This window comes from Brachyistius frenatus, unplaced genomic scaffold (genome assembly GCF_029030835.1).
Source record: "Brachyistius frenatus isolate BFR_SWC_R1_liver_20210118 unplaced genomic scaffold, ASM2903083v1 Contig_12, whole genome shotgun sequence".
Classification (NCBI taxonomy): Eukaryota; Metazoa; Chordata; class Actinopteri; family Embiotocidae; genus Brachyistius; species Brachyistius frenatus.
Window position 1 is genome coordinate 2035246 of NW_027210611.1, and position 20496 is coordinate 2055741.

General features: G+C 38.5%; 1 protein-coding gene across 1 annotated transcript; it reads right to left on the reverse strand.

Annotated features, from left to right (window-relative positions):
* Window positions 1-411: 411 nt before the first annotated feature.
* LOC138617188 (coiled-coil domain-containing protein 178) lies at window positions 412-19553 on the reverse strand. Its single transcript, XM_069691944.1, is given in 20 exon segments — window positions 412-1812; window positions 4138-4272; window positions 7883-8032; window positions 10585-10744; window positions 10966-11111; window positions 11310-11423; window positions 11548-11676; window positions 12005-12067; window positions 12178-12361; window positions 12503-12639; window positions 12912-13007; window positions 13107-13260; window positions 13963-14105; window positions 15138-15358; window positions 15486-15689; window positions 15844-15923; window positions 16009-16067; window positions 16167-16303; window positions 19399-19489; window positions 19491-19553. Coding segments are annotated over 20 exon segments (2595 nt in total). The 3' UTR covers window positions 412-1683.
* Window positions 19554-20496: the final 943 nt, after the last annotated feature.

Consider the following 20496-nt stretch of genomic DNA (forward strand, 5'->3'; position numbering starts at 1 on the left):
ACCCTCTTTAGAGTAGCAGCATTTAGGTGTGTGCACTTGGAAGGCACGCCTGCAGATAAATGTGATGACATCTAGTTGTGGCTCACTTTCATTTATTTAGGGGATTGATTAGATGCAAGGAGACTAGATACATTTTGTTTGGAGAGGCACTTTCCTTTGAGAGACATGTAGTCAGTAAAGAATGAGATGGACTGAAGGTGCTTTTGGGGAGCTAGTGGCATCATGGCTTTGCGAGAAGTCGACCACATTAGTGCCGTTACGCTGAATGTTTTTTATGTTTATCACTATACGAGTATATAGTATATTTAAGTCCAGTGCTACATAATAAAACTTTACTTTAACTTAGAAAATTACTTTTTTGCAGATAAAAGAAATCACAAAAATTTAAATTACTATTTTTTTTAATTTATTTAAAACTGTCGTTCATATTCCAACTGACTGAATGACGGTGATGTTTGATTTGAGATCAAAAATGCTGTGGTAAATGTTATGTTAAGGTACTAGACTGGAGGTCTACTCAGTTATCTTTCCAAGGTTGTTGTGTTCATACTGCCCCCTTCTGTCCCCACTAGTAGGGGAGGCATCTGGCGTATAAACAACACAACAGCATCTCTATCAACACAGACAGAAGGTGACGGCAACGTATTTCTAAGTAGCAGTGATAAAACATTGATCTCGTCACCACTAAAGTTAAAAAAGCACATCAACAAGATTTGTACTTTTTCATGAAAAATATGACCATTATCATTTACTTATTCCCACACGTATGTAAATTATAATATTGAATAGATGTGATAATATTTAGAGTATTTTTTTTTCATCTAGAAACATTTGTACTTAACTTTTAAAGTCCATACGGAGCAGACATTGTGTTGTGTACCATGAGTATGACATTGTTTAAACATGATGAAACAAAAATCAATTTTCGACAAGAAGTAAATGTGATTCAGTTAAGATTCCAAATTGAAAACAGTGTTTCCCCAGGTTTTTTTTTAAAAAAAAAGCCAGTGGATAGTGCACACACAACATCCTTTTGTGCACACTATTTACCCCTGGATTGCTCCAGGCTAATGTCTCAATAATTTTCACTCCTTTCTCAGGTCCTTCCCACAAAGGACTTAACTAATGATCCATGGACAAAATGAAGCATTTAAATTTATTCATTAATCATTCATCTCCAGCTCATTGAAAATGCTAAACTTCCACAAAATTAAGATTGAATATTGAAAAGTGATTGAGGGAGACAGCTTTCAGTGAGTGAAGAGAGCGGAGCAGCGTGGGCTGCGATAACAAAAACAGGGTCTTTGAAGAGACAGTGGTCTTCACATGGGCATGGTCAAGGTGGCCAAGGTGTACTAAGTGCTAGTTAAGGTCACAGGGTTTCACTAGTTGTAATTAGATCTTGGAATCTGGAGAAGCGTAGAATTTCTGTCAACACTGCCTGTAATTATTCTCTTTTCCAATTAATGGTGACATAGATTAATTATCTGATGAGGCAAAGCCAATTGCAATCATTCACCCAGCTAAAATTAGATCAGTCCTGACAGCAGCATGAAAGTCACCTGTTTCATTGTTATGGATTTGCTGCAAGTAAAGAGGGGGGAATAGTGAAGCGTGCTAGGGTAAGTAAGTTGTCTGGTACAGGTGAATGTCCAATTACACTGCGATTTGAACTGAAGGCATCTACTCATTCGATCCAGCAGCATCTGGACTGGCTTGTTTGTTCACCCCAGCATCATCAGTGGTAGTTGAGTCATCTGTCAAGGATTGCAGGAACGCTGAGATGAGTTGAATTTCTTCTGACAACCCCTCCTGTTTGAGTGAGGGACACACAGAAGAAATGAAAACAAGCTAATTGAGGGAACGCTGTTTTGGTATAAAGGCACTAATGAAAAGTCTTCGCTCTATGTGCATCCAACACAGCTGAGAGATCTACAACTGGGAGAGTAAAGTTACCGTCTTGTTCTTATTTTTGTCGGGGAGGAGAACAAGAGGCTCCTGGTGAACCACGTCCAGGTTCAGTGCTCTTCTGTTTTAAAAACCTCAGCATCCAGTTTTTCTATTAAACTGCCTGGCACTGTCAACCAGCTTGGGAATCTGAACCAGGCTAGCCATGCAGAAATTCTCTGACTAACAATTATATCAGAAACAGGATCTTGGATTACTGTCCCCTGGGACTGGGGCAGTGGGCGTCTGCTCCAATCATTACTGGCCATTCAACAAGGCTGTGCACTGCTCTCCGCTGTTAGCCATTGTCAATTATGCCATCCCTAGTGTAAACTCGCAGAACACAAAGCTGAACTGCCAGTTCTGGCAGGAGTGTAACAGGATGACAGCCTGCCGCCCCCCACTCCCACCCCACTCCCACTCCCACCCACCCACCCTAGGGTTCCCCTGCCTTCCTTCCCTCAAGCTACTTTTGAGCAAACTGCCATTTGGCTTCTGATTCAAGCACTTTAGCTGTGAAAGTGCGAACCTGACCTCTCTTGTGTTCTGCTTGTGGGGTTAAGTGGACATGATGGATTAGTATAGGCCTCATCAGGATTCAGCCTGGTTTAACTCCAGCTACAACCGGTATCCTTCTATTGATTGCGTCATTTCTTCCTTATAAACTGATATTGATAATCTGCGTATCATGTAATTGTGGTTGGGGAGGTTGTGTTTAGCTCTGTCAAAATACTCAGTGGATTTTTTTGTTGTTGTGGATCTTAAGCTCACAATCACAGTCTTAATATTTAGGCTAATAATGGGGACTGTGCATTTATGCCTGATGATAAACTCATAAAGGCTTTTTACTTAAGGGCTTTTTCTCCATGCATACTTTTAGGAGAATAGACCCTGAGCTGGACTCTTCATCAGCAGCAGCTTTAAAGTGAGAGCTGCCTGCTCTGATGGACCCTGTGCTGAGCTGTGACGGGTGACGGTGCGGTGCGCTTGAATACACCAGCTCTTTTGTCCTTCACACTCTGCAGCTCTCTGATAGCTCCTCCCCCTGTGCCCCACTCCTCCCTGCCTTGAGCTGTGATCTGCTGGGGCCTTTTGAGGCTGGGCCACTGAGACATGGCTGCTCCCTGTAATGTCTGGACCAGACCCATCAAAAAAAAAAAAAAAAAAAAAAAAACATTATCAGCAGTCAGAGGAGGAGGAACTGAGAAGGAAACCACTTAATAGTATTTTTCAGTAGGTACTCCCCTGGAAACCTCTAATCAAATCTAAGCATATTTTGCCTCCAGCATAGCTGATAAAGTTGGATTTGGATCAGATTAATCAGCAAAAACAAAACTGATATTTTACACAAAAACCAACAGATTGAAAACGACAAACATGGCCCACTTGGCCAGGTAAGGTAAAGTAAAACGTGGAAGTAGTTCATAGTATGGTTGCATGCCACCTGGCTCTGCGGTAATGCTGGACAGGACATTTCATAAAGATTCATCACTGTCCCTCCGTCCGCTTTGACCTCATCGCACATCACAGCACAGATTAGACACCGATTATCCTCTAATTGAAGATCCTTACTTCTCAACCTTGTAGAATATGCTCCTACTCTTCTGCAACACAGATGGAAGGTTATTCTATTCACCAAGAAGAAGCTGTAAGATGAGGACATCGTCCGTGTGGTGTAAAGAACTCTGCATCAGTTGTAAAGTCAAAACCTCGTCTGCTAAACAGAAAACAAGCTCAAATGTTAATGTGATGTGACCAGACATGATGTGTGTCTATAGAGTTATCTAGAGATGCAGAGTGAGCCTCAAACACGGGGTCACTCGATAGGCACTCTAGCACACACATCATCCATCACACCGGCCTGCGATCTGATGAGTGAATGTACTGTAATGTAAGAGTGCCGTCTTTAACTCCGTCATAGCAGCGAGGCACAAAGCCTCGGTGGATGTTTGCCTGGCTGCTCGTGCTTGGAAAAGAAGACACAAGGCAACCGACTAGCCGGATGAGGCTCGAACAATGCCAAGCATAACATGGAGTTACTGTGGTATGCAAAAGAATATGCCATCATCCGGTAGAATACCTAGACTGGAATGAAAGTTGAATAAGGGGATTTACCATTTAAATGAATGGTGACAGTTGGTGCAGTTGGTACAGTTTTCCAGCCTGTTTTACATGTATATGTACAAATACCTGGGCTGTTTTTATTTTCTGGTCGGTCTCTTGAGAAAGAGCCTGGCACCGGTCCAGTTCAGCCTGGCTGTAGAGGCTGCGTTGTTTGAAGTATTTCACCAAAGCTTTGTGCATCCTCTTCTGCAACAAAGAGAGCTGGGGGGAGAGAAGGCAGAGAAAAGGAATTGGTAAGGCAGGAGAGGAAATTAATGGCAGTGTTCAAGAAGAATGATGGAGGGGAATAGAGAAAGCAGTCAATAGCCCATTCTGCAGTACACGGGCCTGACAGGAATTTCACAGTCTCTTGGTTTCTCTGCCCACTCGTGTGCACTCATCAGAATCCAGTCACATCTGGCTGCCAGGATGGGGGGTTAATTTTCTCTAAATGCTTCAGCAGTTTTGTTCTAGCCGAGGCAAACTCTGTGACTGCAAAGCTGATGAGTAAAATATTTCTACTTCACCCAGTTTAACTTTATACCAATCCCCTCAAGACATATTTTACACATACACACAGAGTCATGAACCCCCCACTGAAACCAGAAATTATTCCTAGTCTCTTGGAAAGACATGCTGCTTGCTTTATTATTTGAACACAGTTTCAAGCAAAGAGGTTTAAATTCTGATAGATGCCATTGCTTTTCTTCCCCCTCCATCTCTCTACTCTTCCTACAAAGCTTATCATTGCTTGGCAATGTGTTCCCCAGTGCATTGAAAACTAAAGCGAATTAGCTCAGTCATCAGCTCCTGAAGGAAAGACAATAACAAGAATGCTCTTTATGGTGTACCCTGTTAAAACCCAAGAGCTGAAAGCCTCCACATAAACAAAGCAATGCTTGCATGTACAGTAGATTCAAAAGTGTTTTGATAAGAGGCACATACTGGCAAATACTATCAGATGCTGATTTGTCATACATTTGTTCTATTTACAAATGAGAATTTTGCATCTCTGAATGTTTTGATACTTGTTGAATTATAAAGAAGAGTCTAATTGTAAATACATTTAACGGGACTAAATCCTCTCTTTATGATAGAAAATAGTGATGTTAGATAAAACTACCCGAGGTGTGTCTAGATTGATCAGTTAAGAAATATACTGTACAATACTTTATGTTCTTTGATTCCACCTGTTATTATGGACAATAAGTATATTACTGATAATGCTCTCCAATTTCTGCCAATAAAGATTTTGACAGTGATTGCTGGGTAACATCTATTCAAGGTGACACTAGTAAAACATATATTAAATACAAAATATATTACTGTCATAGCACTAATTTAATATGTATATTAAATTAATGAATGATACGCTACCATCAGTGGTGGACAAAGTATTGACATCCATCTCTTAAATCAAAGTAGTAACACAGCATTGAAAATGCAGGCAAAGGCCCCAGTGAGGGTTAAACTATTATATATTATACTCCTGGATAACTATTACTAACAGTTTTGTGTAAGTAGCATGCAACTGTTGCAGTTTATGTAGGAGAAACAACTATTTTATATAGTGCTGGATAGTTGTTTTTCTTTTTAAAGGTTATTTTTACAGCCATTGTATGCCCTATTTGACAGCGGCAGTGGAGATTGATGGTAAACGAAGGGAATGAGATTTGGGGAATGACGTGCAGCAAAAGCCCTGCCAGCCACATCCCAAAGTTAGGAAGTGCTGCTCGGGACATATGTGTCCATGTGAACCACGCCCGAACCACTTGACTATCGGGTCGCCCATAGTGCCGGATAGTTTAATCTAAAACAGTGGGTTTTGTGTAGAAAATCATTATTTGCAACATATCTGGTACGTAGCTATTAAAAAGTTACATTTTCAATGAATTATAGCGTAGCAAAGTTATAAAGTAGCATACAATCAAAATACAATGATATCAACTACGTACAAATTTACAGTAATAATTAATGTGATTACTATTTAAAGCACGTGACTGGTAACACTTCGCTCAGTACAAAGAAGCAAGACTGATGTCATCCAATAGCCGAATGCTGAGGGTCTCATGGGCACAGAATGCTGTCTGCAGTGAGTCCCTGTTTTGATTCCCAGATGGCAGGACCTTTACTGCATGTCATTCCTCTGCTTTCTTTCCCCATATATACTGTATCTACTGCACCCCTCTAACAAAGGCACTAATACAAATAAAATAATCTAGAGGACGCCTCGTGATCCTTCATTTCAACATGTGAACATCATGTAAAAGCTGCAGTTATAATTTTTTTAAGTTTAAACTCACAGGAATTGTTTGTGGGTGCTTTTTCTTTACTGGTTTTAGATGCTGTTCGGTTGTGTTTGGATAAACAAGGTGCTAGAAAATATATTGATAACATAAGTAATGTAAGTAAAGTAAGTTAGGACTGAAAACATTAAAAATATATATTTTTATATGTTTGTACTATACGTCAGTATATATTTAAAGCATTTTATGTTGTATAGTAGCTGTCTCATAATTGGAGTGATGGTTGTTTTAAGCTTGTCACTTGAACTGTACATCAGGGGTGCCTGCTGTCAAGATTAGGTTTCAGTGATACCTAAGAGATGCGTGTCATTGTGCCTCTCAGTTGAATATGATATAAGAGATTATGGGCTCTCCAAACACACAAATGACTAGTGTGAAGCATCTCACACACATGCACTAATGTTCTGATCTCTCAAATGATTCCGACAATGTTAAATGAATTCGCCATGTTGCCCACAGTTATAAGCAAATCAATTAAGGGCGATTACATTGTGTAACATATGTACTAACTAGGACATGTCATGCAAACATTATGAGGATAATTGGAAATGTAAAACAGGACAGGAGTGTACTTGAATCCGTATAAATCAGATTAAATGTAATAGTCCAAAATCTACATTTCAGAAACACTTGTAATTATAAGCTTGTTATAAAAACACTAAATTTAGGCATAAAACACTAGCCGAGAGGCTGCTGTTGTACAAGTGGGGAGTTGAAACAAACAAAAATGGTGAAGGCTGAATCCAGAGTAAAAGAAAATCAGGCTTTGATCATGAGCGTGGAAAATCCTGTCCACAGGATTTTATTTTTGCATGCATTTTTCACTTGATAACATTCATGCAGTTAGATGAGGAATTGCTCAAGTAAAGGTATTAGTCATTTTTGGAACAAATAATATGTATTTTTCATTGCAGGAGCAGTGTGGCTTCTTCCTGGTGTTATGGTTGTCATGTGTAATTCTATTCCACTTAAATAGTGTCAAAAAGTATAAAGATTAAACAGTAAAATGCTGCTGATTTGTCTCCCTCAACTAGTCAAGACGTCTGGTGCTATTTTAGCCCTGAAAGCACATTCATTGTTAGATCCTGCAGTGAGGAAGGGGCAAATTTGTAACATGAAAAAAAAAAAAAAAAAAAAGAAGCTTCACCTCTGACCACCTTACGAATTTATAAACAGGAAAATGTAGAAGTTATAGTATTTACATGTACCATCAACCTCTTGCTTTACTCCCCTTGGTGGCAAAACTACATAGTTATCATTACATTATGTCACATCCATCATCCTCCTCCACTCAAGTTATCTCATCATTATTAGATTGCTGCAGTAACCTCCTCACTGGTTGCCAAACTAAAACCTTCTTAAAAGTACTGCTTATGCAGAGAGGAGATATATAGTGAAAAGAACACCACAAAGTAGAACATGAGGGAATACAAGACCACAGCAAAGATTTTAAGTCCAGAAACGTATTGAAAAAGAGAGAGACGGGAAGTGATAGTAAATTAAATCGAAGCTTATATAAACTGTACCTGTGTGTAGTAATGAAAAGATCTATGTGCATTGTTTTTCTTGGTCAGTGCAGACACCGACTCCTGTTTGGCCTCCATGAGCTCCTTCTTAACATCTTCATACTTGCTTGCCAGCAGTTTGTTCTCCCTCAGAGCATTTTTTAGTGCTTCCTACATAAACAAGAATAAAAAGTTTAGGTTTAGTAGAAAAAGGTCAATATTACATTAGCTGTTAAATAACCACCGAGAGACAATCATTTGCGAGGTCGGCTGCAGACCTGTGATGTAAGTACTGTGATTGTGACACACCTACACTACATTGTCAATAAGGATGCACACGTCCAACTTTTTCAGCAATTCAATATGAGGTCGTGATTTGATGCTAGTTTTCTACTGCATGGAACTCACAGCAATCATTCTTATAAAAGTCAACATGAGACTATTATTCTGTCACTGAAAACTAAACTGTTAGCAGCCTGCTATAAATGAATGACTGTATCTGATGGCAGAAAGACTGAATTCTATCATGGCACTGACAGAGAAATCACATCAAGGCTGACACTTGATCTTATTATTAAGGTTGATGTCAGCGCAGATACTACTCTGGTATATCTGAGTGGTGCAACAATAACTGTCACCAATACACTGAAAATGTTTGGATTGAAACCAGTTAAGTCTCACACTTAAATGAAAATGTAATACTTTGAGCATTAAGAATTCATGAATGACTTTGTGTTCGTATGATGACCATTTTACCGATATGTTTGTAGGAGACCAACAACAGCTGAGGCAGCAAGATGTTCAGTACAGAAGTAAAATACATAATCAACGATCACACTGATCAATGTTTTCATGACTCACAATCAGTTATGTACAGACACCCAGGAGAAGATTATATATAATGAAGGTAATTGGAAAGTAAATATACAGCACCGTGTATACTGTAATGTAACACCACACTGACCATTTTATGTAGAAAACACTTTAGTTGGACCACTGACCTGCTATGTGTGAGCATAATACAATACAGGCATTCTGTATTTGTGTTTTAAAACAAGGCAATATAAAAAGCAGGCATACAACAATGGACACCTCTCTGGGAAATCAAGCAAATAAATCACAGCGAGTATGTGTCTCTTTGCATGTCCCCTTTTCATTTGAACAATGTTTCCCGAGTACTGGGTAAGGGGATGTGTGAATATCTCAACTCTACCTGCAGACATAATGAAGTGTGTCTCTGCAGTAAAACAGAACAGCACTAAAGTGATGAGTTTAACCCAGCAGAAAGAGGGGCTGTAAACATGACAAATGCCTGCTATTGATTTCAGGTTTAATTACTCCATGCAGCACTGACAAAGCCCATCTGATGCTGTTGTGAAGTGTAAATGGAACAAATTACACTTCATTGCCCATAAGAAACTGATAGCGTCGGCAGTTTGCATTGTTTACTTTGTCCTCGCCAAACGACAAGCCCTGATCAAATCAAAAAATAGGTGCATGTTTGAGCGCTGAGATCCTTTCAGGTGTGTATGGGTTAACTCCAGATGACCTGAGATTCCTAACAAAGCACCCGCTTTCACCTTGATATACCCTCTACTTCCTGTAATCATAACCACATATAAACTTCCGACATCTATTAGTTATACTGACTTGTAACAGTCGGTGCAGAAAAGAAAAGCTGGGGTCAGCATATTTATAAGAAATCGCACATTTGAAGGTGTCTAACCATTCTGCTTCATGCACTGTGATTTCTGATTGCACACCCTGCTTATTATGTTATCCTAATGCAGACATTATGTGTGCTTTATATTGGACCCGATGATTAAAGCCACCAATTTCCTCCCAACTTCTGACTCTGATCTTTTTATTTGGTGACGAGTATTGTTGTTATATCATCTTATTTTGTCAAGTGAAAAAGACTAAAACCCTTTTTTTGCATGGCTAACTTTTATCTGGCTAATGGGAGTTGTGTCTATGAGGAAGACTTCTAATTCTTAAATTGTCTCACACCAACAACTTCTTTAAAGTTGCTGCACTTGGATGCATGGCAGCTTAAGCTCCATTGCCTTTTCTTGTTTTGAACTAATGCATTCTTGATCACCGTTTAATGAAACTATATACCACATGGCGATTTCACATTAGATAAGCCATGTGAAACCCCCATCAGCAAAGAGGCTCTGGCTGGGGCTGATAATCCTGCAGATGAAAACCTTACAATAAATAGGGGTTTCTCTTACAAAGGATTGTTCAAACGCATGCTATTTTGTGCACAGCAGATTCCCGTTTTTTTACAAGAGCCCATTTCATGACATAAATATAAAAAGGTCTGGATTATATGCTTATTTGATATCGTGAGATGTATGCTTACATTGAAATTGCTATTGAAAATGTTGGCCTACAGGTACAAAAATAAGCAGAGCATCTCACCAAGACATGCATCATCAAATTCGTCCAGACAAAAGACTATAACAACAGTGAGTTGTCATTTGTGGGAAAAGCACTTAAACGAGATTGACCATGGCTTGTAATTTTAATTGCACACAGCTCTTTTCTCTGTATCTTAAGGGAAGTATTGTGACAAGCAATGTGCTGACACTAATCCACAAACAAATAAACAACGAGATTTTTTTTTTTTTTTTTTAGTTTGTCTCTGATTTCGCAGTATTTGACAGATAAAGTCATGTATTTACAGAGTTATTGTGAGCAACATTTTTTTTTGTTACCTTGCTGTCTTCCATTTCCTTTTTTCTTGCTGTAACATGAGCAGTGTGTGTCTGCATGGATCGCTGTGTTCGTTGTTGGCAGTTATTAATATCAGACTGCAAGGTGCTCATTATGAGAGCAGCTGATTTGTTTTTGAACTCCAACACATCAAAAACACTTCTGGAAGGAGAAATCAAACACACACAATTATACTATGCTTGTAGAATATTATGTTCTTTTTAGAAGGTATTTTGGACTATTTAATTCAAACTAATACAAATTAGTTTTTTTTTATCTGCTTGGGGGGAAAAAAAGGACAAACATTTGAGAATTCACCAATAATATTATTCCTTTCTTTACTCGAAATGTCTAAGAGTGTTTCCTGTAGATAACTAACTTACTGAAGTTCTGCTATGTCTTCTGGCTTTTTTTCAACTATTCTTTCCATTTTATTTGAAGAATCGCGGTATTCTTCACTTTTATTCATAAGGTCACTGATCCTATCCAGAGTGTTGTCATATCTCTTTATAGTGTCACGGTGAAAATCCTGTAAACAAAGAGTAACATTAATATTAAACAAAATAAAAGTCTGAAAAACCTCAGGGCAGGAGATTATTTTGTTCAACAGAAGAATGACGTGATAAATAGCTGTGACTAGCTTTGTGCTCGATCAGCTTCGCACCTAACTTAGCAACTTGTACTTTGACTCAAGAAGAACTGCTTTACGGGACTTTTTCTTTCCTACCTCTGCAGCTTTCAGTTGGTCACATTTGAGTTTTTTCTCCTTCTTTAGGTTGTCTAATGTCTTGTTGTGTTCACACTGAATCTTTTCCACATTTTCTTGAAATCTCTTGATTCCCTGTATGAACCAAGACCGAATCACAAATGCATTTGACTTTTCAAACATCGCTTTATAAATTGACACTTATTCAAGGTAATTTATCTCCCGACAAAGAGGAACTTTTTTCAAGCTTTATCGGTACCTCCAATTTTGTCTCGAAAGCTTTTGTTGCTGTGAATGCTTCTTCAAATACTTCCTGGAGTTGTTGGTTGGTTCTCTCCGAACTCTTTTTCTGTCGTTTCAGTTCTTCTTTGTTGTTTATACAATGAATCTGATTGAAAAATAAATACAAGGCAGAATGTCATTATCCTAAACTCTTAAAACACAGCCAACAGGTAAAAACGAAAACAGGAAATGCAGGAGTGGGAATGCACACATGATGCGGCACAATTATACCCTTATTTTTAAAAACACATTTGTGCAACCGTATTGTTTGATTGTTACCGAGACCGTGCTTTGTCAAACTTCACCTCTTTCTAATAACATATATTCTTAACAACGTATTTAACAATCACTGGTTTGTGATGTAGTTACATTTTTAAATCCGAGTAAAATCTACTCGATCAGATTGAACAATTTAAAGCACCCCATGAATTTACCTTTAGTTGCTCCAATGCTGTCATTTGATTGGTCAGTTCGTTCTTTAAGTTGTCAATCTCTTTCTGTAGGGTATAGGAAAAACACTGGACACATTTGGTATCTCCCATTTTCCACATACACTGTATTCCATGAAGAATACATGTGAAGAAGATGTACATATGTTGCCACTGACCCTGGCCTTCTGTTCTTCCATGAAGAGGAGCTGCTCCTGTTCTTCCAGCTTAGTCTGAGTGGCACTGTGCAGGGCTACAACTTGGGTCACTTCCTCCTTGGCCTTTTCCCACTGCTCGTCATTGTCAGTGATTTTCTGGAGCATCTGCTTCCTCTCCTCGTGCATCTGCTTCACTACCTTCTCGCTAACAAAAAAAAACAACCAAAAAAACCAAAACGCACAGTAAAGTAAGTGCAAACACACATAAGTGGCGTATAATATACAGTAATGATATTCAATAAAGGATGATGCATATTTCTCCACTGTTTTGGCTCTGACACTGTACCTCTCGCAAATTTGTATTTTGTAGTCTTCTGCACTCTGTTCATTCTCCAAGTTTTCTTTACGGAGAGTTGCAAAAATTTGGTGTTTCGATTGGAGCTGCTCTTCTATGCAGGAAACTTCTGCTTCCCCATTAATTTTCTGTGAGTAACACAGCATACCATATGTCACTTTGTGGATGCACCTATGTAGAACACCCTAAAGTGACATGACTTAAAAACATTATTAGCATACACAGCTGTAGGAGTTCAATTGTAGTCCTGCAGGGGTGAAACGCTCTACCCAATAAACTATCATGACACACATAAGCAGCAAAAGCCCCCCCCACCCCACCCCCTCCTCCCCACCACGATGAAGACATGTTCAGTAACACAGTATTTGGGACTTTAAAATGCTGTTGAGACTTAACTTACAGTTTTGTCAATGTGTTCTTGCAGTGCTATTAGTTTTTCTATTAATTTCCTGTTGTTCTGCATTTCATCATCAATTTTAAGATTCAATTGTGAAATCTGTAACAAAAAGGTACAAAACATTAATGTCATTACAGTTATCTAGTAATGAAAGCTACCTTTTTGAATATAGCTGTAAATATGGATAGTATCAGTTACCCTGTCGTTTTCTGTTTTCTCGAGCTCAATCAGTTCAAGGATGCGCTGATTTGTGAGTCTGTACTTTTCTTCTGTGAGAGCAATAGTATTTTCAGTATACTGTATTTCAGTGCACAGCTCTTCGTCAGCCAACTTCAAAAGGTTTAAATCTTCCCTGGAGAAATAAAACATTATTTTCGATAAAAATGGAATCAAACCAATTTTTATTTATGTAATTTAAAACATTACAGTTAAAATACTCCATTATTTTTGTGCGTCAGGACACCTGCGTTCAAATGATTTGCCAAGTTTGTTTGTAGTCATTTTAACAAATGATTAGGTCCGTTACAGTGAGAGCTATTATCTGGTGATGCAGCATCAATCAGAAGTATTGTTGCTATGGTTACATGCATTTCAATATACCTTGGCTTGCGCACTGATATAGAACATCTGTTAAACTGTCCTGTTATAGGATTTTAAAGACGGTGTTAAAAGTCTTTTATATGGACACGGCATTCACATGCTAGAAATGAGAATTATGTTTAATAAAATGTTCAGAAACTGCAGCATGTGGGTAAATAGGAAAAATACATTTGAATATATTTAGTTGTATACGAAAACCTGTGGTTCTTATACAATGTATTTGGAAGATTACTGTGTTTAAGACCTAAAAAAGGAAATCACAGCAAAAAAAATGCATTTTTAAATAACAAAACTGCAAAACTAAAACACAGATTAACAACTAATTAAACTACACATTTCACTGGGAACTGACAAAAGCTATTCAAACTATTTATGAAAGGTTTCTCCTAATGTCTCAGTTGTACTACACTGAGGTGAATCCATTTGATTTCCCATCATTTAGGTAGATACTCACAATCTCACTGGCAGCTGCCTCTTCAGCGTCAACAGTTCGTGGTCCATTGATGTCTTCTCACTGTTGGTTTCCAGCTCCATCTTGTTTAACTCCGTCTGAACCAGTGTGAGTTCACTTTGTATTTTTGAGCAAAGTTCGTCAGCCTAAAAAAACAGAAAGGAAGTGATGGGCTGACTGTTTTCCTTAGGTATTACTTATGAACAGTTTCATGAAGTAATTAAATTATAAAAGAACATACATTATCCTGCTATCAACCCATACTCCTTCAACACTAAATATTCTGAATCTTATTCCTAGAGTAAGCCACAGCCAACAGAGTGACTGCACAACAAGGGCTTTTAAAAATTCTCCTGGCTATAGGCAAATCTTAGAAAATCCAAAAAGCCAGAGGCTAGCTGTTAACCTTGTGCTTCAGTAAGCCCGGTACTAAAGTTACATACATATCAGGTTTTACTCAGAAGAGCCAACGACTTGTTGAGATGTGATTAAAACCATTTGTTCCTCTTTCATTTAAGTCAGTTTCATTTTTCAACTGTAAAGCTGCATCGACTCAAAGTTGACCTATTGCATGTTGAGCTTTGCTCACCAATCAATCTCGTCTCTGTTCTTCCACTTTAACAGAATATTACATGCAAGCATTAAGCTCAAAGTACAGCTGAGTCTGAGTGTGGTCATTTTGATGCATCCTGTCATAAACTAAAGAAATTAAGAAGTGGAAAAGCTAAATGAAAATTACTGAAGTTATTAGCATGCATTCTCTGGAGACCATGAACATCTGCACCAAATTTAATGAAAATCCAGTCAATTGTTAAAATAGAGAGATTTTACCCACAACTGACAGTGAACTAACACACCAGCAAACATCGCCATGCACAGTGCCATGCCACTTTTGGATTACAGACAGTAAAACAAGAGTTTTCGGGGGGGGGGGGGTTGTATACATTTTTTTTTTAATAAATCTATGAAATTCACCAGAATCTGTAGCACTTGCCGTATAGAACTACAGTTGCAAACCCAAGTTAATTTACATTTTACATTTACAGTTTACATTTTACTGGGATAATTGGAAAGAATACAGAACATTTCTTCAACGTTTAACAGTGTCCTTAAAATGTGCAGATTTGAGGGTTTGAAACTAAATTCATGGTGATAGATGAAATCAGCTGAGGGCCTACCTCAGCCTGTGCCGTGTTGATCTGCTTTATGATGCCTCTCTGAACTTCCAGGTTTTCCGTCACAACGGGGATTTGCTTTTTGGAAAAGTTGATGTCCTCCTGTAAACGCCGGTTCAACAACTCGGTGTGGAACATCTTCTCCTTGACTTGGTGGACTTTGTCTCTTTCCAGTTTTTGCTGCCACTTCAACTCAGTGATGTCCCTAATGCAAGCCTCGTGCTCTAGAAAAGGCAATATTTAAAAATGAAATAAAAAGTTAACTCACTGGATTTTAGAAGAACACAATCACACTACTACACACAAGAAACAAACAGATCTTTGATGATGTGACACTTCACAGGCACTGACCTCTCTGGACGACGAAAGCGTGCTCTTTTTGCCTCCACAGTGAAATACTGTCGACTTTGCTCTCCAAAAATATTTTTCTTCTCTTCTCTGTGTGGAGAGCTTCCTCGGCGTCCTGCCGATCAGCCTCCAACCGCTCAATCAGACAAACAACCTCAACGAGGACGTCGTTTATTTTCTTCAGTAGAGGTGGTAACGGGCAACTTTCTAGAGGATGAAAACTTAACAAGATCACTTTTAACTCAATAGACAATGCTGCTCTATGATTTCCTCATGGATTGGGAACAATCCTCGCTGTTCTGTGGCAGCGCAGAAAGATACATAACAAATGATTTTATATTCGAAAACAAAACGTGTTTACCTGTTGCACTAATAGCAATGCCTTCAACGTACAAATCTGTTGACATCACGGATTCAGAATCTGAGTCTCTGGACTGTAATCTGTTATAAACAAGGGGAACTTGTGTAATATTGCATACTGAATATAACAAAAGGAAATAGGAGATAAATCAGTGAAATACTTCACCTTAAAGTTTTGGTGTACTGTTGTTTGTCCTGATCAATCTGTGATGAATATTTTCCAGACTGGTTCAAAACAAAAGGGAAAAATATACCTTTAAATTGCATTTTATATCTATCAGGATATTTTTGTTACAAGTTGGACATTATTGGATATTAATGTACCTGCTGGCACCAATTTTCCACCATCATCTTCATCTCTTGGAGGTGGTAAATAGCAGTGTTGGCACATGGTGAGGGGCTGTTGAGCAAAGCACAAGTGCGACGTCTACCAGTGCAGACGGCTTGAAGATCTGCTTGATCTTGAGACGGACAAAATATTAAAGTAGGTAAATCCAACTTTGCTTAAATCCAGTTTTGTTTCTCATCACAATCTTTGCATAATGGTAAAAGCCCCAATGATACTAAATAACAAAATGATGACACATCTCTAAATGAAAAAAATCTGAAAAGAGCAGTTTAGTTGTAGCAAACACTCACCCAACTTCATTAATTTGATTTTGAAAAGTAATTACTAAAATGTATTTGGCTGTGAAAGATGTTCTGTGGTTCTTGACTTGCAGTTTGATTCTAGTTGCAGAGACTGAAAAATACTGGAAGCATCAGTGAGAGAACAGAGACAACTAATTTGAGTGTCTCAAGACAAACCCAAGGGCAAAATTCATGGTGGTGAAAGGACGCCATCTGGCTGAGGAAGAGGTAAAAAACACAAGTTTACAAACCTACACTGAGAAATACTGACTTTTTAATCAAACTACTTTACATTAATACGGATCAGTGATATTATTAGCAATAAAATGTAGACTTATTCATATTACCTTTAAACATGCAGTAAATTATCCTCCAGACATCACTCTGAAGTCGATCATAAAGTACTTTAAACGCAGGCTTTAAATGATAACTAGTATTGGCATGGAGTGATTTGTATAAATCCACGTATTTATAGTCCAACTCTGAACTGTAGTGTGAAGCTTTGTTAATCATGTTGGATGTTTGGAACAAATTTGTATTGCATATAACAGTATACATTTTATTTATATGCATGCAGAACTGAATCTTAATTCCTTCTGCACCTGTGTTATGGCACTGTGGTGATCTCTCAGATAGCTAACAAGTTATATTGAAATGTTTGTGTGATATTGCGAGCAAATAAAAAATGTAGGAAATTACTAATAGAACAAAAACAATTAGAATTTTTAGAAAGATCTTTTTTTTTTAAATTTTATTTAATTTATCGTTGTTCATTAATCATTTCTTCAGTTCAGGGCCAACTTTTTGATTTGTTTGACTAAATTGATGCTTTGCAAAGGGACAAATAAAGTTTTAGGGACTTTAGATGTTCAGATTCTTATCCATCATGTAAAAACAGCTCCATGCCAAATTAATTTTGCAGCAACAGCAACGACCCCAATCATACAGCGAGGCGCATAAAGTTTCAGTGGCAGGAAGAACAAGGAGTCACTGTCCAGCAACCTTAAAGACACCTGATCTCAACATCACTTTGTTAAAGTGCACTCAGGAGAACTGGTGCTGTTTTAAAGGCAAACAGTGGTCACACACCAAATATGGATTTGGTTCAGGTTTTTTCTATATACTTTATTTTCTGTAAAATGAGCAGATTAGTAATGTGTATTCATTACATTACTTATAAAAGCATCCTCACTTCACTTTCTGTTTTTTGTTTTTTTTACATTTGCCCAGTACTGTACATAAAACACTGTTAGGCGCCTCAGTGATAGCTTCAGTGGCCACTCAAAAAGTCATTATTCAGCAACATTTCAAGTCAAAAAGCTGAATGTTCAGATTTCTTTCTAAAGTTGAGGTATGAACTAACAAGTGGGAAAAGCTCTTTCACTCTGTATCGTGTTTAATAATTGGAATGTCCTAAACCAATAGTTCTATTGAGGAGCACAGTCAAAAGGTCCCACTTGTTGGGGAGGGATGAAAGATGTGCTCTCCCACCAGGGTTAATAGATCTGTGCTCAGCAGGAGCATCCATTGACTGTTCTCATCCATTGGCTTGCTCCACTGAGGTCAAGTCTGCATACAAAGCCTGACAGGACCAACAGAGCCTCTGAAGTACAACTTATTCTCCCTCACTTGAGAAAACCTGTGAGATCTTCTTCTCTTCTCATCCTTCAGTGCACACGAGCATTGTGTTTAAATGAAAGGTCAAGTTGTTGATAGAAAACCATGGCAGGATCATGTTTCCGAGGTGTGCAATCAACTTTGCAGTGTGAGGACAGGCCCTGGATAAAGAGAACGAGTCCATACGCAGCAACAAGTGAACTTCCATCCCATCCTTCATAGGTGTGTGTGACCTCAAGCTGTTTTTGGACTATTCTCAGTGAAAACGTAAAGGCAGTGACATCTGAAGCCTTTCCCATCTGACTCAGAACAGTTATCTTGCCACGACGCTCCTTTAAATGGTAGAAAGGCTCGTGAGAGAGCTGACTCAGAACAAGAACAGAGTCGGAGGAACTGAAGGGAAAACTAAAATGAAGACCATCTGCTGCTGAACAGCTTCGATGAATAATCCCTTCTGAAAGAACCAAGTGGGGTAGGAAGGTGTTAGGGCAATATGTCAGTGGCGGGCTGAATTACCTCTAAATCACACTGGCAGGGTGTATTATAGCCACGGCGCCGGGCCACGTGAGCCTCAGGGCCAATCACCTTCAGTGTCATTTGGCCGGTGATGTTAGAGAGTGACATTTCTTCAACATCATTAAATATTATTACATTTACATAGCTTTTCAGTAGCTTTGTGTGCACTGGCTGGATTAGGAAGACTGCACTGCACATACCATGGCTCAGATAGTGGATCGTTTGAACATTTCTTAAAAGGAAATCATGTCAGAAGTTTAGAAAGGACAAAAATCTGTATTTGTTGGAGCTGTTAACAACACATACACATCTCAAATGTGACTTTGACAACACCGTTTTTTTGTGAGACATCATAAGCCAAAGAGGTTTGAAACCACTGCTTCAATCTTTAACAGGAACTTTAAAAGCCTGTGATGTTTTCCGTTGTGTCAAATCTTTATCTGAAAAGTAACTAAGGCTGTCAAATAAATGCAGTGAAGCAGAAAGAACAATATTTCGCTCTGAGATGTAGTGGAGTGGAAATATGAAGTAGCATCAACTGGAAATACTCAAGTAAAGTACAAGTGCCTCAAAATTTTACTATAGTATATTTATATTAATAAACGCAGCAACTTAGTTGCTTTCCAGCGCTGATTTAGACGTAATTAATTGCTCAGTGGGTGTAAAGATGAAGTTGATTTATATTAAAAAAAATAATAATAATATTAGGTACTTGCTTACAACTATTTAGTATCGCGGCTACATCAGTAGGCTATAATCAGCCGACAAGGAAAGTAAAAGCTTGTCTTCTCACCTTGCTGACCGGGTCGTCCTTCCCTAGAGGGGAATCTGAGGGGTTCAAAGTCTGGCATGGCTGAAACTTCTGCAAATGAAGTCGAGGGTAAAAAAAACACCGCAGGCTTTTAAAGCCCACTTTCACCGCCCGGCTGGAGGAAAGAAAAGAGGCATTTTCGTTCAAGGATGGTCAACCTACATCGTCAAAGCTAAAGCAGAATCTTTAAGCTGGGGGGGGGAAAAAATTAAGAAACTTTCATGCCGATTACTTCGTCTACACGGTGATAATGTAGATTTAGCTGCTGTCGTTAAACTTTGAGACAAAGTCAGCACACGTTGGCTAAAGTTACCGTCACTCATCTCCGGGTGTCGCTCTCTCAGCTAACGTTACGTTAACGTTTAATTAACTTGGCTAATGACAAATTAATGAGCTTGTGGGGGGGGGGGGGTCGTTGTCATGGTAGAAAGTGAAAGCGAAAAAAAAAAAAAAAAAAGGCTGGCTATCATCTTACTTGGATTAATATACTTTTGGCCGCCATTTCTCTGTTCGCTCCCTTGAGGTGTGTTATTGTCCTTGCGGGTGACAACGCCGCAAGTTGCCTTGTAAAAAAAAAAAGTTGCCTTTTGTTAAAGTTGTCTCCGAATGAATCAACTGAAGTTGCTGTCAATCTTCTGTGGAGGTTGCTTAGCAACAAGGGGCTGCGCTCGGAGAGGGCGAGTTGCGTTCAAGAGCAGTTTGTTGAGCAGCAGTTTGTTGAGTGGCGCCTTGTTGAAGTTAGGCACACTTTGTTTAGATATAGAATACAGTTGACTGGAATAATAAAATATATATATATATATATATATATATATATATATATATATATTTCAAAGAGGTGGACCTAAATTATCCTAGGTCTTTTATTTAAATGGTTTTGTACAATGGCAGCCATCCTGGCATGTGTAAAGAAGTGTAAACAAATGCAGACCGATAGCCCACAATTACAGTAAACCCACTTCAGTGCCTGGTACTTAAAATAATCCACATCGCAAGTGTAATTTTGACTTTTTCTTTTTCTTTCAGGAATTCACAACTGTTTGTGTGCAAAACCAGTAGCATCGATGAACAGGGTGAATT